Raw genomic sequence first — 27,552 nt, forward strand, 5'->3', positions numbered from 1 at the left:
AGCAAAAAAAATTGCTTAAAAACAAGAATTTTTCATCATGCTCTTAGGTGATATTTCAACAAACTAGATAGATAGATAGATAGAGAGAGAGAGAGAGAGAGAGAGAGATATGCTACCATATTAATATAATTAACAAACTGAGATAATATTTTGAAAGTGTGGTTGGTATAATATGACTCAGATATCCATCTCAATGAATTAATTTAATCTTACTCTCAGCTAAAATTGTTTGCTCAGAATATACTGACTAAACATGCATCTGTGAAGTCTTTGGGGGCCTCTGAGCTTGATTGTTTGCTTGCAAGTGTTTCATGAAATGTCATGAGCTAAATATATTCTCTTCTATTGGAAACATGCATCTAATTGGGATATATGTTTGCTTTCCAGTCTAAAAAATGCTCACAGAATAGTTAAGAGGGAATCTGTTTAGGACCAGGCTAAAGCAAGTTTCTTTGATCTCAGTGGAAAAATTATTTGAATATACTGTATATACAAGAAGGAAAGCCAAAAAAAAAGAATTCTCATATTATTTTTATTTGTATCATGAAGGGAGGTAGCAACATAAAGAATGTATAAACATTAGTCCTCATTAAATGGCCAATTATTAATGCTCACCTTGAGCATGATTTGGTAAATGTTCAACTACTTTTAAAACCTATTAGGATAGAAGATTTCTATCTAGGGCCCACTGAAAGGACACAAAAGTGCTTTAATTTTGATTGGATCAAGGACAAGTTTTCCATATTTGGGACTTGTTGCCTGCCAGACACTTGATAACTTTCCTCTTTTCTCTAGAGTCTAGACAGACAACTGGAGGGCACCAAGTTCAGGAATGCTTGTCCAGTGATTCTTTGCTCTCAAAGACTGATTTCTGCAGGGCAGTGAGGACAGGAATAAACACCTCACCTTCTACTTGATTTTACTTTTTAAGAAAGATATACCATCTCTGTTGCAGACATTTAATCTTATGCAGTATGTTTCCCATAAATATCTGGAAGACAATCTAGTTAAAAAAAACCAACCAACTGCTATTTGATCTGTTTACAGCCACTAGATCATAGGATTTTCAAGCCCAAGCAAGTACAAACGTAGTCTGCATAAATTAAACCAGTCCAAAGCTTCAAAGCAAGGGACAATCCGAACCAAGCAAACCAAAATATCATTCCTTTGATAAACTTGTAACAGACATTGGTTCAAAACCGACTGTTTTTGTATATATTTATATAGGCCTGGTTCATAGGTCGAGATTAGAAAGTCTTCCTGACCGGTGCCTGCTGGGCTCATTTTAAGTTGAAATCAAGGAAACGCTTCCTTTGTCCTCCCTCTCAGCCAATTTATTCGGGCAGCCAAATGGGCTGGATGGGAAACCCACAGATTCACTTTTGCTGAGGCCGAGGCCTCCTCGTTATTTCCAGGGTCGTCTATGCAACTCCAACCTCGTATCTTCTGAATCTCGTACATGTGGGGTCGTTGTGCTATAAAGCCTGTTTCGCAGAGGCATTTCTCTACCCCCATTTGCACAGGCGATCGGCGTCCTGCCTCTACCCCGCCCTGAATGATCACCTCGAGGGGGCGAGGGATGAGGGGGGAGTAGCGGCAAACGAGCACCCAGATTCAGTCCAGATTACAACCCTTGCGTTTTAATTTTACAAACATAGCCCAGGGCGAGAGGAGAGGATTGCTATACCTAGGGTAGTAAGTGTTTATTGAAATACACGCGTTGTGTTCCGTTACAAGAAAATGGCGCGAAGAATCTTCTCGCGTAAAGAATGAACCCCTATGTGCAAACTACTACTGCTGTCATGGCGACGCTAGGATTTACCTGGTAAAGTTGAAGATGATCACAAGATTCCACTAAAAAGTATTGACAGGGTTGGCTAAAAAATAGAGTCATCTGCTTACTTTTTGCCGTAGAAACTGCTGTAAAGCATCGAATGAGCAGGTGGGAGGCGGGGGAGGGGGGCGCTCCTCGCCAGCGAGAAGTAAGCGCCTGGGAACCCTTTCCTTAAATCTCTTGCGCGATCTACTGGATCGGGGTGTCAGCCGGAAGGAGCCCTGAGACAGGCGCAGTCGCACAGGTTAAGCTCAAGGCTCCGAAGAGAAATCAAGATCGCCCTTAAAGATACTACAGGTGCCAGGTGTAGGTTTCTGGCTCCTGGCTACGGTGGTTTAAAAAGTACCCACATATCATGGCATTACTCCGTTTATTTTAACACTCATACATTTCTTATTCTGTCCGCTGGAAGAAGTTTCGTGAGCGTTGTAAAAGGGATTTTTTTCCCTCCCTGGACAGATCATTGACACACTTGGCATCGCTTAATCTAGATTTTACCGATCAGAAAAATGAGAAACCTGTCAAGAAAAAAGGCAAAGTCGCCAAGTCGGGAGGAGAAAACGTCTATCTGCAGACTTGAACAAAAGGAAAAGTTCCTAGGCAGGTTCCCGGGAAGGCATCTTTGGCGGGCATTAATGCGCGCTGATGCCCGAGTAGTAGAAGTCTTCCCAGAGTTTACGAATGGACCACATGTTAAATTAGGGAGCCCAAGCCGAGCCTGAGATCCCACCCTGTCCTTCTCCGCCTGGCGGAGCGGGAGCGTGGCACTGCACGCTCAGAAACCTTTCAGAGATCAGAAGTCCATTCATTTATGCTATAGGTATTTCTTTGGCAAAGGGATTCTGAGCGAAACCATAAACCAGGGAGCACAATAGTAGTGTTTTTCTCGGGAATGCCACGGGTAATGTAATCACAAGAACGGGCAGGCAAGAGTGAGTTGGTGCACAACTGGACAACTTTGTGTTCCCTCTCATTCAATTAATGCAGACACGGAACTTCAGTTCACACCAGTAGCTACTGGTAATCATTGTTTAACTGTATAAAACATTAAGTTAAAAAAATTGTTTCCACGCGCACCAGCGGGTTCGGCTAGAAGAATCCACACTTTCACGCATTAGTGAACCACTGGCAGCATATTTTAAATATAACTCCAAAAGAGGACCGCCGAGAAATGCCTGCGTGATCCACCACGTTTGCGGACTTCCAAAATGCACTTGGCTCCTTTGCGGTAGAGAATGCTGGACTAAATGGGCCCACGGCAGAGTTTTTTTTGTTTCTACCATCCTTTCATTTGACTGGCAGAGACAAGGAGCGAGGTATACTCAGCTTGCTTTCTCTTTACAGTTCCACAGAGTTCCAAGATGCGAGGAAGGATCTACGGATGTGCTGTAGGTTCTTTAATACCCCCCCCCCCCACTTCCCGCTATCTAATACGTAGCCGCTTGCATTTTAGGAATCTCCTCTAGTTCTCAGGCACTGACCTGAATTTTGGCCGCCAGGAGGCACTCAGGGAACGGTAGCTCCGACATAAAGCAATGTTAGATAGTGTTGTACTGGAAGGCAAATCAAAGCTTCAGAAGCTCTGTAGTGCGTCCTCTGCCGGATACTACAGTTGGCAAAAATCTTTTTTTTTCTTTGCTTTCTCCACGCAGGTTCAGCGGCGAAGAAACTTTGAGAGAAGCTGTAGTTCTCTGCCTCCACCCCCCTTTTTTAAACTTCTTCTCCCATCCCAATTAACGCCTAGGACATCTCAATCTAGATCCCAAACACAAGAAAAAACCAGTCTAATCACTGACAGTTCCTTATCTACTGTATACGCAGATAAATAAAAATAAAGATATTTTTGAGTTGATCCCCTGAATAAACCCTTGTAGTTTCCTTCACTAAAAAAGATTTATCATTACCACCTTCAGGGATGTTTATTCTGGGTGGTCCACAGTTCTTGAATTTTATGGTGGTCTCCCATCCAAGAACTCAACAAGACAGACCTTGCTTAGGTTTTCAGGATCAAACTGAAGGGAAACACCAGGCAGGGTAGAGATGCAGAATTGAATTAGAACATACTCTTTGTACTGTGAACTCAGCTTTATTTTTGGATTTTCCATAGACGCCAATCTCATTTGTTAAACAACATTTATTTCCATATACCACAATTATTTCACATGAATATAAGGCAAATGCTATAATTAGAGCATGTGCACTGTTTAAGCGTATAAGTGTAGGAAATGTTTTAGCCTACTCCTAAAAGATATTTTCAATGGGACTCTCTTATAGGGAACAGGTTGGTATTGTAGTCTGCTAGTTAGTAGAATTATACTGGAACTAGAGATAAATGGTCAGCAATACATATTTCATCTTTTATTATAATGGAAGAAAACAAGCTCTTCCTCAGGTCGCAGAAAGAAGTCCTACAAAGAGTGGCATTTCTGAGTTGGTTGCAACAATTGCTGCTTCCAAACCAGCTCTTGCTGGACATTTCAAAGGGATCTTTAGAAATGCTGATTCAATGGATTGCAGCAGCCATCGAGAAACAATAGAAGTAACTTTGGACCTTTGGAGGAGGTAAAAATGACAGAGGCCTTGTGACACTTTGAAGATGAGGGAAGTTTATCTGATAATAAGCATAAGATTATTAAGTTAGGTGCAGGTGGCATATAAATTTAGTACATTACTATTACTAATAGTAGTATTAAGAAGGGTTTTTTTAATAGCATCACCCTCATAGCTTTTCAGATATCAATGGCACAGTGAAGAAGCATCCAGATTTTTCAGATGGATATTTAGCATATTAATTTGGAGAGAAATAAAAGATTATCAGAAATCCTTGGTGACAAGGATTTTAAAATACTTACATGCTCTATGTATCAAAAAAAGAAATGATTTCATAAAACCACCAATGCTTTAAAATAAATGGAAAAGAGTTACTTACTATGCCCTTTCAGCTCATCTTATACGTAAAAGATATTCAGTTGAAAGAAAATAGAGTACATGCTTCCTGTGAGAATTCCCAAGTTTATTTTAGGATATCTTAATTTGCAGAACTGAAAGATGCAAAAAAACCTGAGTTTAATTAAATTTAAATAATTGGATAAACTATGCTTCATGGGCAATTAATATTGGAAATCTTGTAAACTTGATGCCTTTTAATATAATTGGAAGATGTACTGGAATAAGAATGATCAATAATCTGAGCACACTCAGAGAGACGTTAATCTGCTTTAATAAATTTTCCACAAAGTAGCACTGAAGAATCTAGTAGTTACATACCCAAATCACTGTTTTAAAGTTTCCTAGCCCTGGATCTGGATACTGTCAAAAGAAAGGGGAGGGGGAGAGGGTAGAAGAAAAGGAGCTACTGGGCTCAAGGACTCTGTTGGACTACCTTCGGGAATGGAGAACGATTTACATTCATAAAGGAAGAGCAATATTATCCCCATCTTTCAGCGTGCTCTTCCAAATTCAGGGCTCAGTCCAATTACTTTACGCAGCCATCTTCTGACAAGGAGACACTAGGCAAGACCAATGCGATGACTACTTAATATATTTCTCTGGGCCAGGTAAGTTTAGTACTGTAACCCATTCCTCCACCCTTGCTGCTTCTCCCTGATTCTAAGCAGACATCAGATACAGCACCTTTCCTAGCTGAAATGTTTTAACGCTGTTGGCTGCACCTCCATCCTAGTGAACCTTAGCAGAAGGTGTTTATAAATGGCTATAACAGGACAATTTGTTGCAAAAATGCATATTTCATCATTTGGAAATATTAGGAGCATAAAATAAGGAATGTCTCCCTCCGGTCAACAGCTGTGAAAAGTTCTCTGTTAATTAATCATTCATTTTGTTTGTAGTTTGTGATGGGATAAATCCTACTGCAAATTGATGAAGGCTTGCTGATCAAATAATTATTACCGTAGCCGCATTCTTGTTATATAGTACTTATTTATTCAGGAGTAAACTCCAATAGGGTTGATAGGATTTATTTTTTAATTAAAGATACACAGGACAGGAGGATGATCTGAAGTCCACAAAGACATAAGTAACCAGCGATTGTCTTGTGCAACAAATACAATTTCAGGAACATCCTACTGGTGATACCTGAAACATACTCGTGAGTAGGAATGTTTTTAGACTTATATCCATAAAGTGCAACCGATTCACCTCTCAGATTTCACTGAGGCGCTTCCTATGGCACAGTATTCAGTGAAAGGAAGGAAGGTTAATCCTAGTCTCTTGAGCCATAAATCAGATGCAGTCGACTAAACTCAATAGTTTTCACTTTATGGTAGACATGACTCACACAGCCCCACTTTCTGAAGACAATATCTGATACTCGAAAAACTGCAGAATTCTGATCGTTCATCTACAGTCCCTAACGTTTTGAGGTGCGTTTCTTTTGTGTGTGGGGGGGAGCGCACGTGTGTGTGTGTCCTGTAAGGTAGGCTTATACTGACAAAAGGAGGTGTATTGAAGTTCCTCTTTTTAGGCCACAAATGGTGTGGGCAGGAGATGAGTATACAAGAACGGTCTTTAAAGGCGTACCGGCTGTCTCGGCGCAGAGGTTAAAAAAAATAATAATAAAGCTGCCCGCCAGCCACTCTGTGGGGACTGCTTCGCTGTTTCAGCCGCGGCACCAGCAAGCTGCATGTAAACAAGGCTCAGAAGAGACCAGCTCTTCCAACTGTTTAGCAACCTAATTCCACCGAAAATATTTCTTTTTTGGAAAAGGCTTGGTCTGCATTTCTCTGGAGTTGATTTCGTGTTCAGTACTGCGTGGGAGATTAGGGTCGCGCAGATTTACTCCGGAGCAATTTCCCTTTGCTCCGTATGGATCTTATACCCAGAAAAGTCAGACCGACGCGTCAAAAGGAAGGGGGTACCGACGTCCACTAAAAGCGCCGTTGGAGGCTTGTTTTGAACTGGAGTTATCCCGTGGCCCACAGTGAATCTCTCCCAAAGAAGGGGGGAGTGGCGATGATCTGCCTTCAGGCGCCTCTGTCAGTTGCCTACGAGACAAAACTGGATCAATTCTTTCGGCCGCCTCGCTTATCCTCAGCCTGTCCGGTATGGCAGCTCAGCTCCCGACTCTTCCGACTGGAAAAATACCTCTGCCGCTGCCTTTGATTCTTCTTGCAGAGAAAAGAGAGAGGTTCCCAAGAAAAGGCGGAAGGCGACTGCGCCGAAAGTAGAGAGGTAAGGGGGTACAAAGATTTGAGGGGGGGCATTTTCTCAGAACTTTTCTCGGTTGTTTGGAGAAAGGCTGCTTTTCCAATATGGGAAAAATTACCCTCCTGGCCTAGAAGATGGCTGGACTCACCGCTCCATCTCGTTCCGGTTTTCCTCCTCGCCGAGCTCTGCTTTTCAGGGCAGCGCTTTCTCTTGAATCCCCAGCGCTTCTTTCTTTCTTTCTCGGCGGCATCGGGCTATGGCTGGACTCCTCTCTCGGCCTCAGGCAGCGCGGGTAAATCGCTGCTAGTAGCCCTGCACCCTTCCACCAGCACTTCTGGTTTTCTGACTGCTCGGTAAGAACGCAGAAGAAACCAGGAAAAAAAGAAAAGCAAAGGCTAAAAGTTAACGTTTTTCTTTCGCCTCCACCCTCGGCGATCGACCCCTCCCCGCCTGCCTCTACACGGGCTCCAGATCTCTGCCGAACCGCCAGCACTGCCTCCGCGACTGAGCAATAATAGACCGAACAATGCAATCTATTTCGGGGCTCTGGTTGACCCGCCCAGGTGAGGCTCCGGTGGCAAAACTACCCTTAAGCAAAAGGATTGTTTGCAATTTCTGGAGAGATGTCTTTTAAACAATCGCAGAGGGGGAAAGGCCTTTGGGGGGGGGGGGAAGAAAAAACCGTTCGCTGCCTGCAGCCGTCATCCTTTATAGGGAACCAGCCTGGGCCCTTGGGGATCCCGGGCCGAGAGCGTTAAGCTAGGAACGATTCTCCTTTACCTTTGGAAACGCGAAAATGTCCGCAGGCGGCGACTCTTCTAGGGGCGGCGCTGGCGAACAAGGCGTCTTGGCACCGGCCCCGGGGAAGGCTGGTCAGGGGCGTGAGCTCCCCTCTTCCCCCAGCACCAAAACATTGGGGGGGAGGAGGGGGAGGGAAAAAAGGCAGCGCGCCCCCACGCTTTGCACTCCGGACAATTAGCTGCCCGGGACTGGCTGTGCCCGGCGCGGGACTTAATTGGGGAGCCCCCCTCGGCCCAGCATGCCCTGCCCCGGCTCTGGCCCTTCTGGCTTCTTGGCCTTTTTGGCCCCTGGACTGGCGCTGTTGGCTCACCTCTCTCTCCCCTCTCAGGCCGGGGTGAAGCGGCTTCCCGCCAGGACAAGCCCGCAGGGCACCCCGGGCAGGACGCTCATCCTCCTGGACGTGAGTACCAGGAGCTCCCTCCGTGTCACCAGCGAGAACTTCCTCTCGCTGCAACTGGACCCTTCAATCCTTCACGACGGCTGGCTGGACTTCCTCAGGTAAGGGGGCGGCTCTCGGGTTTCTCTCCGCACGCCGCGTTTTGTTTTTTTAGCTCTTCCAGCCCTCGTGGCCCCCCACTGCGGTTAGACCCGTGCGCCCTCCGGGCTCCCACGGCCCGCAGAGCCGCGGCGAAGAGGCCGGGCCATGGTTCCTATTAAGATGCACATGTTTGTAATGGAGAAAAGCATCTCGGAAACGTATCCGCCGTTCGGAAAACCCTCGCTGCTTGTCTTTCCCCCCCCCCGCCCCTCTCCGGAGGTTTGCTCGGGCGGATGTCATCCCTAGAGATCTGCAGGGGGTCTCAAATTGCCTCCCGTGAGGAGCCCCCCCCCCCGGGGCAGTATCCAGGCCCCAGCCTTCCCGTCTCCTCTGGCGATTTTGATCCGGGAAGAGAAAACAGGAGAGGAGCCGCGGGCGATGCCACAAGTGGCCGTGGCGAGGGAACGCCGGACGATCTGCCCACCTCAGGCGGCAAAAGAAACTCGGCTCCTTCTGCTCCGCTGGCCGGGACAACACGGGCTTCCCCGCCGACAGCCAATCGCTGCGCCGCCTGTTGTCCCAAGCACGTGGGGAGGGGGGGGAGGTAGAGAAAGGGACCTCCGCGGAGATGGCGAGGGCAACGCCAGCTCCGTCGAGAAGGCGCAAGTGCCCTTCGTGGCGCCTTTCCCGAGACCCGCCGCCGTCCCTGTGGCAATCTTGGGGGAACGGGCGCTTGGCTCTCCGGCGCTTTCCTCCAGCAGCTGGTGCGGGAATTCAAGCCAGGGTACTCTGCTTTTGGGGCCTCTCCCGGAGCTGCGCTGATAGCTTCCGGCTTGGCGAGCCGTTTCTTGACGGGCACCGGAGCCGCGATGGCGCCGCGCCCAGCCCGTGGCAGCCGTGCAGCCTCGCTCCCTTCCTTTTTCGTCCTCGCTCATTCAGCCCCTTGCTTTGCAGCTCCCGGCGCTTAGTGACCTTGGCGCGTGGCCTGGCGCCCGCCTTTCTCCGCTTCGCGGGCAAAAGGACCGACTTTTTGCAGTTCCAGAACGTGAAGAACCCAGCCAAGAGCCGGGGTGGACCGGGACCGGATTACTACCTCAAGAACTACGAGGACGGTGAGAATCAGGCCTCAGGGGCTGGAAGGTCCTGGGGAGGGATTCTCAGACAGTCTCGGAGAGGAGCAAGCCAAAGGCGCCTGGGTCACCGGAGGCCAAGGCCAGACATCCTGAGGGAGGCCTTTGGTGGCACCTCTTTCAAGGGACCAAGGGAAGTGCAGGGATAAAAACAAGTTTGTGGGAAATGTGGGTGCTATGACTGAGTCCATACCTGTTCACAAAAAAGTGTCCAGCGGGAAATAAGAAGCTTTTTATGCTTTTGTTTCTAAACTATCCTAGGCTGAGAAGTTTGGGACTCCTGTATTATTTCTCTCTTACCCCATGTGAGTGTCATAGAAAATTGTCAACTATATACTTCCCAAGTCCCAGGCAGCTGGTCAATAACAAAAACTGGAGCACAAGCTACAATATAAAGAAATCTGCTGCTTTCGTTTGTACAAGAAGCACAACACTGTGCTTCCAACATGTTGGAAGTATCTTGGTTAGATAGACAGTAACCACGTGTATGAAAAGGTTGTATTGACAAAAGTTATTTGTATTTCTGGGGTTACTTAAATCAGGCAAATAAGAAGAGAGGGCTGTCATCACAATAGCTAATTTGTAGAATCAGGGTCCATATCTTATGTCCCTCATCCAAGGCATTTCAGAAACACGCTGAATGAAGTTGAAAACTAAGTTCTTCCAGTACTTACAGACATACTTGCTCAAACAAGAACTGTGAATGTTATAAACACTTTATTAATGTATTTATTTTATATTTATATTCCATTTCTCAAGGAAAAAACATTTCTTGATGATGTGTAACTTTAAATTCACTATGATTTAGTACGATGGCCTATTATTCTTTTAAAGCTAATTGTTTGTTTCTCAGATATTATCAATAATTAGTTCAGGTCGGTTAGTAAAGGCAAATTATAATTTATAAATTATAATTTGCCTTTACTAACTGACCTGAACTAATTATTGATAATATCTGAGAGACAAACAATTAGCTTATTGTCACTCATTCATGATAGCAATTAACTTTATTCATATCTAATAAAACAGATATGAATAAATAAATAAAGACATTTTTGGAAACATTAAAAATGTGGTAGTTAGGGTATGAACAAATATTTTATATGCAGATGATTTTTTGTGACAAATCCAAATGCAGTATGGATGAGGAGCAGAAATGTGAAAATTAAGGTATCAAAACCCAATATAGTTGTGGCTGAGAGAAAATGGAATGAACAATTGCCTATATAAATGATGAAGAAATACAAGAATGTTTATACCTTGTGGAATATTTGCTAAAGATGGTAAAATTCACAAAGAAATATTAAGAGATGCAAATGTTGATACTAAGGAAGTGGGTAGTATGTGGTCTGTTGTGAGGAATGGCTGTTAATTGAAAGAGGTGAAACTAGTTGTTATATAAGTGTTTGCTTCTCTCCAATTGTTAATGGCAGTCTTCAAGATTGTCTGCCCCCTGAAAATAGCTGAAGACAGAACCTTTCTGGATCTGATGCCAGATGTTCTGTCTGGGGTTTAATTGCCTTTTGTTTTTATATTGTTTTTATATTATTATTGTTTACTTTGTGAGCCACCAAAAGCCTTGTGATTAATAAATAGGGCATGTCTGGAGCCTCAGAGAACTAAGTTGAATACAGTAGGTATATGTTGCTTAAGAAATGTGTACAATAAAACACAAATGTATATGATCAAGAATGGTTGGTGGTAATTAAAATGAGATTGAATACAAAGATGAGTGACCAACTGTCATTTAGAGAGAATGAAGGAAGACTGAACAAACATATAGTAAAAGAATGAATGGGTAGAGGGGATGGAGAAGATGACAAAGTTATAGTTGGAATTAGCAAGACTCTTCAAAAGAGATACAAGTTTAAAGGCAGTGTGAAAATCAAGGTACAAATAAAAGGAAAACAAGGGAGATTTGCAAGGGTAAAAAGACATGGAGAGGAATAGTGAATGACATTGTAGCCTGAGTTATTTTTCTTCTTTTTTCTAATATCAATTTCCTTCACTTACAACTTCATATTCCGTTTCTGTGCTTTACATAGCATTGATTACTCCAAAATGCAATAACATGATGGCTATGTATGTTTGAGACAATTTGTTATAGAAAGAAGTGAAATACATGCTTTCCAGGAAATATTCTGTGATATGTTGAAAAAGTGCAAAGAAGAAATAATGTCACATGGTACAATCTCACAGTATGAACTTTTGATGTGAATAGATGGAAGTCCTCTTGAGGCATCATTGATACTGTGGGTTGTGTACTAAAATTTCCATACATTTATTCTCCTGTTTGGATCACAATATGCTGTAATTCCTTAGTTTTTTTTATTCATTTCCCCATGAATATACTACTAATAAGGGAGTATTAGGGAAAGGAAACATGGAAGCCCCAGTGTACCTGACAATGGTGACACCAGAAGAAAAATTATTAGTGAAAACCTACATTTGGCAGTGGAAGAGACACTGTTCCATGTGTTGCCATTTTTTTGAAAGTGAGGTGGTAGTATTAATGTACCATTATAATAAAGGCAGAGGTTTCCATTGAAAATTTCTCCGAAAGGAAAAATGTTTCAAAATCAATCAGTAGTTTAATTCCTATTTTGTGCTTTAGTTAACATGCTGTACCTAGAATGTAATCTACCAAAGGGAACTGTGATGGAATTGAATTGCTCATTTTGGGAGGCACTTTTCTGTCTGCTCTTATTTCAGTTTGCTGCCACCTATGCTACTTGAAGGCTGCCATTAATATTAGGGGCTTTTTTTCCCTGATAACAGAATTAATAAGCATCACTTTCTATATTATCCCTTTTTATACTGTTCTTGGAGAGTGAAAAATGCTAGACTGATTACCACCAAACAACCATTTCTTATTTTTCTAAATGCTTCATATTATATAACTTATCTTCATGAGGAGCCTATAAATAGAACAAAACGTGAGGGCATTTCATTCTAAAACTGAGAACAGCATCTATTCCTGTCCCAATTGCCATTTTGAAATGGAATAGTTTGTATTTAAATCAGCAATAACATTTTGTCACTTTTCCATCCAGACCTCCTTCATTATATATTTTTTTCCTACCATATACTGAGGCAGTTACCTTTTCTTTCTAATGATTGAAGGAAACAATTTTCTAAAATCCTCTTCTCTGTTCCAGATATATCAGTTGAGCCCAGTAATTTACCATAATGAACTAATCTGTTTCCTACCTAATTTCTAACCGCCGTCCATTAGCATCTGTTTGGAGTCAAGATATCACAGCTTTTAAAACGGAAATAAACTGTGCTAAAAAAGTGGTCCTGAAAAGATTTCCCATGAATTCCCAATCATCCCCGTTATGTTTCCCTTCATTAGAAGCAGCTTTAGGAGCAAACTGTATTTGTACTTTTCTTACCATTTAATTATTTATATTTATTTATTTTCTATCCAGAGCTGTATTTGGATGAACTGAAATTCCCTTCCACATGAAGGTGAATTATTCTCCCCAGCACAAAAATAATAACCTTGAATTTTGACAGAATAATAAGATAAGGCCTGTCATATACATTTTTTCCTCAATGTTGCAGATATATTTAGGCACATTTAATCATTGAATAAAAATGTACTTACTAGATCGCAAAATTCAAATGACTGTTTCAAGTTTTTTTTACTCTAAAAGTGTGTTTATGCACCTCCTAATACCAATGTCAATTGAACATTTTAAAGCAATGTACTATATTTAGGATGTGGATTTTATTACAGAATGTATTATTTTTATAATAATAAAAATTAAGTGGTTAAACATGAGTTAGTATATGCTAGCTGATTCCTGGGGATTGAAGACTTGCATTAATTATCAGTAAAATATATTCAAAATTAATTCTGGCTGCAATACTGTAATATTTACTTGCATTTATTGTTTTGTCAGTAACTACCATATTTAAAGAAAGCTATCAAGTTACCAATCGTATCCTTGAGAGTCTTCTGAAAGTTTCATATCCTAGAATAACAGGGCTCTATTTAATTAGTCTAGCACTTCTCCTGCATGATAAATATTGATATGTCTTCTGATATGTTCTCAAATTCACTTCAATTAATGTCCAGAAGAGTGGGCCTAGCTTATGAAACTTGCAAATAATTTTATTCATCAAGCACATAGTATTTTCTCCTAAATGTTAAAAAAGGCTTCATAATAATAGCAATTCTTACAATTGAAAATTGCATTATTATTCATACATTATAGCTGGATGGAAGATAGGACTGGGAGATACAAATCCATGACTGAAATTTCGCTGATAAATTAAATGTTTTGAAATTACATTCTTGTACTTTGGAAGGCTATGGAACGTTAGTTTTCAATGTATGAAATAGTTTACTTACTCTGTTATGTTATGCAGACTGCATACTTTTCCAGATAAAGTTGTAAGAGGTGATCTCTAAGTTTTAAATACTAATCTGAAAGCTATGTTCTTTGTACAGATTCTCTGTATCTTTTCATGAGAGTAAACTCCTTTGAGCACATTACTGAATTACTATTGAATAAATAAATAAAAATTAAGGATACTAGTTGGAATATACAGTACATTAAATAGTAACTTAATCCACATTCAGTGTTCTCAATAAATACAAACTTTTATTCTTAGGAACTTAGCATAAATGTCCAAATTAATGCAATTATACTTCATATATTTTAAATAGACCATTTTTAAAAGAGCTGCTGTGTGCCAACATGGGTGGTTTTATGAATGTCATCTTTAGAATAAACAGTGTAATGTATGATTAGAGACAAGCAAGCATGTCTTTTTTAATTCAAAAAGAAAAGTAGTAGACACACAGACATACCCATCTTCCAGTCTTTCTTTGGCTATCTGATCCAGGAGGCTGTTTGGTTTTTTAAAAGCCATTACCAGGGCAACCAATTAATCCCAGACAAACTCCGCTGAGCAAGTTGACAAAAGAGAAAGTACCTTATTTTATTATTTAGATGTTTACTAAGTATAACTTCTATGCCATTTCAACCTGATGACTTTAAGTGGTTTATGGAGATTTTATCTGCTTTGTCAAACAACTCCCCATGCATACCCCAATTCTATTTCTTTTTTTATTGTAGAAGTTATTTTTAGTATTGATATCTTGGTCAGGAAGGGCAGTACGGGCTGAGATTCCTACTGCATGTACCCTCTCAATTTCACCTGATAAAAGAATGTGCCACATTCTCTACACAGATTTCTGTCTGTTTTATTCCCTCTCCCCCCCTTTCCCCACTGCAACTTGCTTTGTTGAAGCTGCTGTCGTTTAAAAGTTAAAAGGAAAACTTTCTCTGTAGCATAAAACTTCTTGGACCAGGAACTGAAGCTGATTCATATTAAAGATTCGCAGAAATAAATATTCATTCAGCCCAGAGGTCAATATTTCAACAAGTTTGGTAGAGAACTTACACTTACTAAATGTCTTCACCCAGATTTCTTTGCTGTTGAGTGACTGTGGCCTTTTGTTTCTTCATTTTTCCTCATGGCAATAAACTTGAAATGTAGCAGCCCTTCAAAATGAAGTTTCTCATAGAAGTTGTAACCATAGGTCTTAACTTTTCATCACTTAAATGTGGAACAGAACCTTAGCAAATGGGGGGAGGAGGGAGGGGACACATGTGGTGTGTATCAGGAATCAGTGTAAATCAGAAAGGTGTGGTAGGGGGATTTCCTGCCCACGGCCAAGCTTTCTTACTGGATGTTCTGTACAAGAACCAAGAGTTACAAGCAGGATTTTCCACAGACACAGAATGTGATAATTTTGGAAAATACTGGGAGTCTTATAACAAAATGACTTCTAGGCATGAACCTGTCAGAAGCATGTAATAATAAAATGTAGATCAATAGCTAGACTTGGGTTGCATTCTGCAAGCATAGATCTATTTATGGCTGTTTTCTCTTCCCATAAATGAAGGANAAGCCGCCGAGAGGTCCAAAAGAACTAGGACAGAGGAGTAGCCCCTGTCCCGGGCCCTCCAGAGATCATTAACCAACGTGACCAATGCCGTTTCCGTGCTGTAACCCGGCCTGAAGCCCGACTGGAGAGGGTCTAGATAGACTGTTTCCTCCAGGTGCCGAGGAAACTGCTGTGCAACCACACTCTCAACAACCTTCGCGACAAAGCGAAGGTTGGAGACTGGACGATAGTTGGCCAATACATCTGGGTTCAGGGAAGGCTTCTTAAGGAGGGGCCTCACCACCGCCTCTTTGAGGGCCGTGGGAAAGGCACCCTCCCACAGAGAAGCGTTTATAATTCCCTGAAGCCAGGCTCGTGTACCCTCCCGAGCCGCCAGTACCAGCCAGGAGGGACACGAGCCTGGCTTCAAGGAATTATAAACGCTTCTCTGAACTTTGAACTTTGACAGTTCAAAGTTACAATGATGCTGAAAAAAGTGACTTATGACCATTTTTCATACTTAACATCTGTTGCAGCATCCCTATAGTCACATGATCAAAATTTGGACACTTGGCAACTGGCATGTATTTATGACAGTTACAGTGTCCCTGGGTCATGTGACCACCTTTTGCGACCTTACAAGCAAAGTCAATTGGAAAGCCAGATTCACTTAACAACCATGTTACTAACTTAACAGCTTCAGTGATTCACACAGCTATTTATGGTATGATAAGGTTAAAGTAAATGCTGATTTTAACAATAATTTTGTTAGATGTGCCATCCTAAGAATTTGGAATAAATATAAAGTAAAGTTCTTTGCGAAGATCTCCCTTTGGGTGTTGTCCCAGGAAGCTTATTTCAGAAAAGAAATGGGGGCGAGGCCAGACTGGTTGATTTATGGTCAAATAATATCTTTCAGTCATGGTGACCCTATCCTCAAAACTAAAGAGGAGTTGGAATCAGAAGGATGTGTTTGCTGTTGGTTTACATATTTACAGTTGCAGGAAAGATTTAAATCAGATTTAAAAAGCTATGGATTTGATTTTGTAAAAAATGAATTTGAAATCCTATTGTGTGGTAGTAATGAACACATTATTGCTAAGGTTTATAAATTGCTATTGAAATTGAACAGACAGTGAAATGGTCAATAAGGACCCAGATCATTAGACCATAGTGTGGTTACTTCATTCTAAACATAGACTGGATTCACGCATCACTTTCAGTCTTGCTTTGTTTTATCCATGGTTTCTTCAACAAATCTTGGGTTATGTATAACAGAAATAATATTTTTACATAATTATGTAAAGCATTGTATGATTTAGTGGACAAAGAACTTTGGATATAATATAATGGTTGAGTAATGGGAAAACATGTGGACGAAAGTTTTAACTTTTACATTAAATTATAATTTAAAAGAAAAATTTTATAAGATGATGTACCATTGATATTTAACACTGGACAAATTGTCAATAATGTATAAAGGTACCTCAAATGAATATTGGAAACGTAAATGTAAATGTAAAGAAAGAACTTTTTATCATTTATTGTGGACATGTGACAAAGCAAGGAAATATTGGAGTAGGATTCATATCTTAATACAGAAGATTCTTAAAGCAAATACAAATATAAAACCCGAGACTTTTCCTTTAGGTTTAACGAATAAAGAATTTGAAAAATGTTTTTGGAACTTTGATGTTTTATATGCTGACAGCAGCAAGAATGCTCTGTGCACAAAAATGGAAGGATACTTTGATTTCCACAATGGGGGAATGGCTGCAAAAGTTGATAAAGAGATGGCTAAATTGACTGCTTTGATTAAAAGAAAAGAATACAATTACTTTTGTTTCTAATTGGAAACCACTTTTGGACTTTCTGCTTGAAGTGGAAAAAAATAAAACTTGATTAAGTTTTGCTGATTGGATAGGTTTGTTGTTATAGAAATTTGTTGTTATACAAATAAATATACATATAAGAGTAAAAACTTGAGGTTTTATGTTATTTACCTCATTCTACCGTGCCAAAAGGAATCGGAAGTCAATGCTTTTCTTTTTCTTTTCCCTTTTTATCTTACATTTTTTTCTTTCCCCATTATCTTTTTTTAAAAAATTCTGTATTCTGCTTAGCAATGGAAATTTTGGGCTCAATTATGGTCATAAGTCGAGGACTCCTTGTAATCCATTATAATATAATTGCTTTAAAAAACAGTGACATTCATATCGCCATCTCCTCAATTCAAATTCAGTGTGATATTTTAGGTAGGGCTTTAATTTGTGAAATGATAATTGAAACTGTGGGAGTGGAAATATTATAAGTTCTCTTTGAAAAGGTTAAATATTTGGAAGTTGATGCTCCCCCTTTCTTAAAGAGTACTATATTAACTTTTGGGATTTTTCAGTAATGAAAAATCAAATATGTTGATATCTGTTAGGAAAAGTGTTTTACTTTCTATCTCTTATTAATGCTTTTGCCAAGTTTTCATACAAATGATCAATACAATACAATATTTTTATCTGTATAACCATCTTGGATGATTTGTTTAAGCTGCAAATTATAGTGTGACCTTTTTGGCTAAACCTAAAGATATGATTTATCTAGAATCTATNAATGTTCCTAATGTATCACAGTGTGTATTTCAATGTGTAGTCCTTTGTTCTTTAAGGAGGGGAGTATAAAAACTGAAGTCTAATCACGCCCTCCTCGTTCAGAATTGCCTATCTCTAATATGCTCTGGACCTTGCGCAATTAAACTTCTCTGCTAACCCCTCCGGAATTCGTAAGAGTTCTTTCGTTTTCCACAAGATTATAACATTTTTCTGGAAGCCAGAAGATCTTGGATTATGAACTGTGAATTCACCAAATTTTAAGCATAACATCTAATGAGAATGTTCCTGAATTTGTTATGTTTTCTCTACTGCCACTTTCCTGACCTAAATATTTGAAGAACTGTATAGGCATCTCTTTGCTTCTTTTTTACTTGCTTATGTAGGTCTGAATGTCTTGTTACTCCTAAGATAAGACATTGACCTGAATTCTCAGACTGTATAAGATCTAGAGATTCTTCTTAGAATACTGGAAGTGCAAGTTTTATGACTGTTTATAATCCATCTTCTGCTTACTTCCTATTTTATGAACAGTTGATTCTTTTATAAAAAATCTTCCTTTATAATAAAAAGTATACAGGGAATATATATTGTTATAACATTTCTTCTTTAAAAAATTGGATTTTTAAGACATACTGCCACAAGTCCAATAAGCTAGTTGAATGCCTGCCTATAAGATAGTAAATGGTTTCATATACCAAACTAGCTGTTACATATTTATGTTATTTATAGTGATTTCAAATGGATGCTTTCAAGAGTGTACAGGTGGTCCTCGGCTTACAGCCATTCATTTATTGACAGTTCAAAGTTACAATGGTGCTGAAAAAAGTGACTTATGACCATTTTTCATACTTAACATCTGTTGCAGCATCCCTATAGTCACATGATCAAAATTTGGACACTTGGCAACTGGCATGTATTTATGACAGTTATAGTGTCCCTGGGTCATGTGACCAACTTTTGCGACCTTCTTACAAGCAAAGTCAATTAGAAAGCCAGATTCACTTAACAACCATGTTACTAACTTAACAGCTTCAGTGATTCACACAGCTATTTATGGTATTATAAGGTTAAAGTAAATGTTGATTTTAACAATAATTTTGTTAGATGTGCCATCCTAAGAATTTGGAATAAATATAAAGTAAAGTTCTTTGCGAAGATCTCCCTTTGGGTGTTGCCCCAGGAAGCTTCTTTCAGAAAAGAAATGGTGGCGAGGCCAGACTGGTGGATTTATGGTCAAATAATATCTTTCAGTCATGGTGACCCTATCCTCAAAACTAAAGAGGAGCTGGAATCAGAAGGATGTGTTTGCTGTTGGTTTACATATTTACAGTTGCAAGAAAGATTTAAATCAGATTTAAAAAGCTATGGATTTGATTTTGTAAAAAATGAATTTGAAATCCTATTGTGTGGTAGTAATGAACACATTATTGCTAAGGTTTATAAATTGCTATTGAAATTGAACTTGGAGAATAATTATGTAAAGCATTGTATGATTCAGTGGACAAAGAACTTTGGATATAATATAATGGTTGAGTAATGGGAAAACATGTGGATGAAAGTTTTAACTTTTACATTAAATTATAATTTAAAAGAAAAATTTTATAAGATGATGTACCATTGATATTTAACACTGGACAAATTGTCAATAATGTATAAAGGTACCTCAAATGAATATTGGAAACGTAAATGTAAATGTAAAGAAAGAACTTTTTATCATTTATTGTGGACATGTGACAAAGCAAGGAAATATTGGAGTAGGATTCATATCTTAATACAGAAGATTCTTAAAGTAAATACAAATATAAAACCCGAGACTTTTCCTTTAGGTTTAACGAATAAAGAATTTGAAAAATGTTTTTGGAACTTTGATGTTTTATATGCTGACAGCAGCAAGAATGCTCTGTGCACAAAAATAGAAGGATACTTTGATTTCCACAATGGAGGAATGGCTGCAAAAGTTGATAAAGAGATGGCTAAATTGACTGCTTTGATTAAAAGAAAAGAATACAATTAATTTTGTTTCTAATTGGAAACCAACTTTTGGACTTTCTGCTTGAGGTGGAAAAAAATAAAACTTTGATTAAGTTTTGCTGATTGGATAGGTTTGTTGTTATAGAAATTTGTTGTTATACAAATAAATATACATATAAAAGTAAAAACTTGAGGTTTTATGTTATTTACCTCATTCTACCGTGCCAAAAGGAATCGGAAGTCAATGCTTTTCTTTTTCTTTTCCCTTTTTATCTTACATTTTTTTCTTTCCCCATTATCTTTTTTTTAAAATTTCTGTATTCTGCTTAGCAATGGAAATTTTGGGCTCAATTATGGTCATAAGTCGAGGACTCCTTGTAATCCATTATAATATAATTGCTTTAAAAAACAGTGACATTCATATCGCCATCTCCTCAATTCAAATTCAGTGTGAAATTTTAGGTAGGGCTTTAATTTGTGAAATGATAATTGAAACTGTGGGAGTGGAAATATTATAAGTTCTCTTTGAAAAGGTTAAATATTTGGAAGTTGATGCTCCCCCTTTCTTAAAGAGTACTATATTAACTTTTGGGATTTTCCAGTAATGAACTTAGTTTATACAACTATAGACAATCCTTTTCACAAAATGAAAGATAGAGAATAATTACGAAAACGGTTCAAAAGTATGTTTACTAGTTATGTTATGTTATAAAAATAGACATATTGGTAGAACCTACTAAACAAATTCGACGTTTAATATCACACTGGAAAAACCGATTTGGATTTCTATACTAAATAGATCTTAGATAGTCAAAAATATTTAAATATTTTAAAATCCTTTTCATTGTTTATAAAAAGCACCCAAGTAACTGAGCAGCAGATTGTTTAAAATCCTTACAATGACTCAACATCTGCATGAATGCAGTAGGCACAGTCGAACAATTACTTTTCCATTCTCTCATTCAGAGGTGAGAATGTATCTTGTACAGTGGAGCTTGTATATGTTTTATTCTTTAGAACTATTCTGACAGAACTGTTAAACTCCATGTGAAAAACTAACTATGGGTTCTGTTGATTGGAAAAGAGCCATAGGTTCCCATTGATGTCCAGGGGTTTGAACGTATCTGATTCTTGCAAATTCAAAGATTATGCATTGAAATTAAGTAGTTGTTACTCAGTCAGCATTCTGTCTCTCTGCTCCATGCTGGTATTTCTTATTTTTTTTTCTGAAAAGTACTCATAGGAATTTTTTGCAAGATGTTTGAACATTCTCGTAGATAGGAAATATAAGCTGTTTGAATTTATAAGGTAAGCAAGGCTAAAAGTTATTTTTTAAACCAATAGAGTGAATAGATTGCCTGTAGTAGGTCTGGTTCATAAGCTACTTTGAGTTGTAACCTTGTGATGTGATGTCATTTATTAAAAACATCATGTTCTGAGAGCATAGCCATCTTGTCTATTTATTTTGGCTGAAAAATGTGCAAACAAACAGGCCATTTTTATCCAAAACCTGGAAAGTGTCTTTTGTAAAGGCATCTCAAGTTACATGAATGCAAATATCAACTATAAGCAGACCCACACTTTCTGCTTATCTCAACACCTGGCCACTCACTGATTCCTGAGTGCAGGAATAAATTATGCTATCTTCTTCCAAATCACAAGTGATTGAAAATGTATCTCCTGTCTCTGTTTTCCAATTTTGATTTAAAACGGCAGTTTTCTGACCTGAGCCATCCTAAGACCTTCAGAATAAACTTAATTTTGTTGTGAGTTACACAATGTCAATAAAGATATTCTATTCTATTCTATTCTATTCTATTCTATTCTATTCTATTCTATTCTATTCTATATAAATGATGTCCATTCTAGTAGCAGGACCACCTCCAATTAGCTGCAGCTTTTGCTTATCTTCTCCCATTCAGCAGCTGGTCACTTCCCTACATTACATTTTTAAAAATAATCTTGTGGTTTATCTAATAATGGTCTCTTAAGTCAGTGAACTATCAACTTTCAAAGCTCATGCTCCATTCAAACCTTTCATCTTCCACTGGGTATCATTTTGGCTTCTGCTCAGGCTGGGTGAAGTGTTCTACCTTTGCTTTCCCACCATTTGCATGAAGTATAGCAAAGTTTCTCTCCCTTCCCTTTTGTTTTTAATACATCTTTAGGAATGCTGATTTTTTGTTTATATGAAACTGAATTATCAGTCCTTCCTTGTTGCAAAGTTTCCATGGACCTACAGGTAGTCCTTGACTAATGACCAATCGCTTAGCGACTGTTCAAAGTTACAACAGAACCTGAAAAAAAGACTTATGATTCAGTTCCGAGGGCTGGTTCCCCATGCAGTCACTTGGCCGTGTTTGGGAAGCACAGCAACTGGTCTACATTTATAGCCATTTGCTGCATCCTATGGTTATGTGACCATGATTTATGACATTTTTGCCAGAAACTGGTGTTTGATTCTGGCAAAACCTGCCCCATAGCAAACAAAGGGTTTGCTTAATGGCTGTGGCATTCACTTAATGTTCATTGAAAAAAGTATTGTAAAATTGGGCATGGTCACGACTGAAATTATGGACTTAATTATGGTCATAAATTGAGGACTACCTACACAGGGAAAGATAGGAACCAAAGAATAGCATTTTCCCCTGTTGCTTCAATTATGTAGCATCAAAGTAAACAGGGAGACAAAACTGTGGAGTTGCCTGAAGTCGCTCTTGTTCTGTTTCTTCCCCAGAAATGTGAAAAGTGGCATAGAAATATTAATTCCTGAAATATATCTTTATCCATTATCTGCAGTCTGTTGATATTGACATATTGTGTGATAAAAGTGAATGTGTTATTATTTTTCCTCTTACGGAGCAATGCAGGCTACAATAAACAATAAAAGCAATATAATTGGAGGATTTAGCTTTATGACCCATAAAATGTTCCATTAATTCTAAAACATACTTTCTAACACACCAGATGTCTGACTGAAAATATTTTAGAATATATATTTACCTTGTAGATTTTAATCAGATAAATTTAAATACATGAAACTATCTAGCAGTGGAGTTATTTCTTCCAAAGACTGAATTATGTCAGTTTTAAAAATCACTGAAGTTTTTATTAGTACTCCAGAATATCCATCCAAAGTTTGGGTATATACACTTAGCATGAAAAAGTAGGATTTTTTTTTTTTAAAAAAGAATACATTTTGAACCAAAAATGTGTTTCCAATAACAGAACTGAACTGAGTTTGTAATCCATTCCACACAAAAATCTACCCCTAGTTACTCTGCTTTCTTGATTTTAGCAATTTAATTATGTAAAAAAAAATCATTTTGTTTTTGCTTTTGCTAGAAAAAATAGAGAGGAAATTCTTATAACTGATTGTGGAATGGTCCGGAGATCTGTTAGTTAATCTCAATATATATTCCACTTCCTGCTTGGCGTACTTGTCAATAGCAGTCAAGAACCTCAGTCAGAAATTTCTTTTGTTCACAATTGTTAGCTGCCAATTTGACCTGTAACATTATGCTGACTGTACTATCCAGCTAACCTTTTGTAAATGGATGTTAGTTTTAATATCACTCAGCTATTGTGAATGAGAAATAGAACCTGGAGAATAATATTTTTAAAGATGAACTATTCAACAATTATATTATAAACTAATAAAATTGTATTAAAGCATTCATGGGAACAGGATCTCTTTCTACGGAATTCAGAAATTCTAGAGCTTGCAAGTGGGAATATTTGGGCAAACTAGATACAAATATGCATATAGATTACATGGGGTTTGGGTAGCAAAAAAAGAAAAAAGAAAACTATAATAAATATTTTATATGTATACTATTAGGTTGTTGCTGAAGATGGATATTGGCTAATCCAAAATCTTGATAACTTAGACAAATATGATACTTTCAAAAAATTATAGTTGGTTTTCTTGTACTAATGTTGGCTTTACTATGTTTGGTTTTAACCATAGTTTATTTGTTTTGGACAATAGGCTACCACTTCCTCCCACTCAATAATTGTCCTGCTGCTCTGACCCCCCACTTTTCTGTTCTAGAAAGGAAAGCAATTGACAATATGTAGGTAGATTTATAATTATAAATATATACAGGTAAAATACAGTATATATATAAATGCTGGCCCTCCATACAAAAAATTCATTAGAATGTAAGTATACAAAGTAAATGCATAAAAATGCATACATGCAGGGACAATAAGCAGCTTATTTCTTTTAAAATCTCACTTACCAGCCTGTTTTTTTCCTAAGGCCTTTAGGATTACCATGACCCATTAGTATCCTAAAGTCACTTTAATAATGATGAAACAGTGCATTACTAGGGGATTTTTTAAAGCACGGGACAAATAGGAGAAAGAAAAATGAGTAATTAAAACAACAATATTTCTGGCAAGGTTCAAAAAACCCTCCTGTTTATAAGAGAATAATCATTTTACTATTTTAGAATTCATTGTAAAAGACAGTTTAAAAACATATTAGAGAACATAGTAAGCATTAACTCAGTTGAAAAGGCTTTCATTCCTTTGCAAACTATCCAGTGAACTGCTGGGGTTAAGCACGCAACAAACTGAAACAGGCAGGAATACTTGAGGCACCATAACATGAAAGAGAATACTCTGGAAATGGAACAGTAAGATGCATTTCAGTTATTTTGACAGTGAGTTGGGGATTAACAGAGACAGTGCCTTAGTTTCTTTCTTTCAACAACAGTTGCCTGCTTTAATAATAATTTAAATTATTATTTTTAGCATTTATTTTCACTATTGTATTGAAATGTTTTGTTCTGTATTTACCGTATATTGTAAGTTTTTAGCCACCTTGAAATATTTAATTGTGTATAACCAAGTAAACAAATAAATTACTAAATATAGTATAATATTAAAATTAAATGATAAAACAATAATCTGGATTCAGTAATGTTTGCTTGTTAGCTTTCTTTGGCCATAAGAAATGTATTGAAAATGTAAGCTTTTTAATTTCTAGGGATTTTCATCACGCATGAAGAAATAAAAATGATGGGGTATAAAATTGTCATTTATATTGCATCTGAATTCAGCTGCATCTGAATTGGGGGGAAAAGTCTAATGAGACTTCAGGCCAGCCTTCATGAGTTAAACTCTAGTCACAATTTTCATATCGGCCTTTTCTTCAAATTATTTTGCTGGATGAAGTAGTCTTGAAAATTAAAAAAAAAACTTACATGCTATTCTGCAAATCACGAATTGGCCTTACTTCTCTTGATCATGTCACTGCTATTGATAAATCTTAGGATTGCCTTTGGTCTGCTTGTTAGTTGATTTGTTTTGCAACTACATCAGGTTGCTGGCTCATGTTCAACTTGTGATCCACCAAGACACCCCAGTCTTTTTCCAGATACAAAGTTGTCTGTTGTGATTATTTCTTCTTTCAATATATTATTGAATATTTTATTTCTATTTTAATTGTTATATTGCTTTAAACTTTATAACTTGTCCATGTACTCGTGGATAGTTACTGTATATAAATAAAAGGAAACAAACAAATAAATGTATTGCTGATTAATATGGTTCCTCTGTCCATAAAATTATCAGGAGTTGAGTATGACAAGGAAAACTTTATTTGCATTATTAGCATATCAAAGATACACTGAACAAAGAAATTGACAAAGTATTTAGAAACTGTATGGTTGTTATTTTTAAGAAGTCTTTTAAAACTGAATATAGAAGAGAGAATTATCTTTTTATGGGCAAGATAAAACTGACTTACTCTATTCAGGAAACTATTAACTTGCATTAATACTAGTTTCTAAGCTTTTTTCATATTCTAAGATAGGAACATTTACCAAAACAAAATATATGCTGCTTATATTATGATAGTTAGCATAGCATTTCTTAAAGCAAATAATTCACATTATCTGATTGTTTGCCAAAGTCCAAAAATTGAGTCACTGAACTCTAACAAACTTGGCCAGAAACATGGGCACAAGCGTAAAAACATATTTAATGGCTACAATCTTTTAAAATAGCTATTTCAAAGTTTTATAACTTTCCATTTATACTGGCCATCTTGTCTGATGACTAAAAGAGGGGTTTCACCGCAGCTGGATATCTTGGTTCTGGTGTTGCAATAAAATACTTCCAGTATTTTCATAAGTAGAAAGGTTTCTGATCAACAAGAAAGGCAACTTAAATTTCTTTTGTCGTTTGGTATTTTTCCTAAAAGATTCAATGAAATCTTCAAACTGTTTTTTGTGGCAGTTGTCATAATTCCTGGAAAATAATTGTAGGCATCCCAAAGGAATGCTTTGGGATGCCTACAATTATTGTAGGCCTCCAGAGAACAATTATTTTAACAGACAAATGTATTGCCTCTATCTCAGACTAACTAAATTTTGTTCTGTTCGAATACCAATTTTAAAAATGGTGTGGGATGTACTAAAATTGATGTGGGATGTACTAGTGTCTCAATTGAAAAGGAGATCCTCAATTAAAACATATGTGGAAAATATGGAACTCATGCTAGCAAAAGTACAGAAGATCCTTTATACCACTGTTGAAAATGGACAAAATTTCCAAACAGAATTTCACTGTGAAGGTCCCCAAGGTATTCAGGCATCTCCAGGGTAATGCTGAGGTAGTATGAGAAGCTTTGAACATGCTACCTTCAGAAAGCCTTACTGTTTTTTTTCATATTCTGGCCTTACTAGAAAGATAGCCCTTCATTTTTCCAGTTTACGAGGGCTGGGTTTGCATCCTGCAATTAGCCGCAGCTCATCTACCTGCCACATGGGTGTGCTCCCTTCATATTCATCTATGAATCTGCAGTACAAATAACTTCAGAAGGATGACTGTGCATTGTCTTCCTGATTATTCCAAAGTATATTGTAACCAAATCCAACAGCAATTTACTCCAGTCTGGTCTACAAAAGTAAATCCGTATTATTTTTCTGGTGCATAAGAGGATATTGAGTTCAGGATATTGTATATGCATTCTAGATGAAATGAAAGTATCCATTTATGGTTTTAAAGACAAAACTATTATTTGACACATCCAAAACTGAAAAAGAAATGATTAGTTTAATTATTGAGAACAAACAAGAACCAAGTTGTGTTTTTGAAACCATTGCTTAAAAGAATGATGTCCTCAAATTTCAGAATCATGAAAACTCCCATCTTTCTTCATCCTGCCACAAGAAAAGGGAAGAAAAAATATAAAAAAAATATTTATGCACCACATAAATACGATGCATAGAATAATCCAAAGTTCCCTAAGGATGGGCTCCAGTACGATCCAAAAGCTTAGAAGACTAAACCTCTGGTCTTGGTGACCAACCCAGATTGGACCTTGTAACATTATCCTGGAACATGTATATTTGTCTTCATTTGTGAAGATAAAATAGAGAATAGACCCAAAGATTTGCTGCAATCTTGTTCACTAAGCACCAGAATTAACCTTCCAAATGTTGAATTGCAACATGCAACAGCTCCAGTCAGCAGAGGCATAATGAAAGATGCTGAGAATTGTAGTTATACAGCATAAGGGAGCTGTAATTTCTTCATATTGTAATCCCACAACATATTAATCCATGACATAATTAACTATTAACCATGGTTTATTGAATAAGCAAAGACCTTACTAAATCATAAACTGCCACTCACATATTGGATGGATT

The 27,552-nt window shown here is 38.0% G+C and overlaps 1 protein-coding gene across 1 annotated transcript in view; it reads left to right on the forward strand.

Moving 5' to 3' along the window:
* Positions 1-8,039: 8,039 nt before the first annotated feature.
* HPSE2 (heparanase 2 (inactive)) overlaps positions 8,040-27,552 on the forward strand; it is a 157,130-nt gene continuing 137,617 nt past the window's right edge. The window contains exons 1-2 of the mRNA XM_015816281.1: positions 8,040-8,299; positions 9,234-9,391. Of these exons, the coding sequence (XP_015671767.1) occupies positions 8,040-8,299; positions 9,234-9,391 (418 nt within the window). The remainder of the gene's footprint in view (positions 8,300-9,233; positions 9,392-27,552) is intronic.

Source organism: Protobothrops mucrosquamatus, unplaced genomic scaffold (assembly GCF_001527695.2).
Source record: "Protobothrops mucrosquamatus isolate PMUCROS unplaced genomic scaffold, P.Mucros_1.0 scaffold419, whole genome shotgun sequence".
In the NCBI taxonomy this organism is placed as follows: Eukaryota; Metazoa; Chordata; class Lepidosauria; order Squamata; family Viperidae; genus Protobothrops; species Protobothrops mucrosquamatus.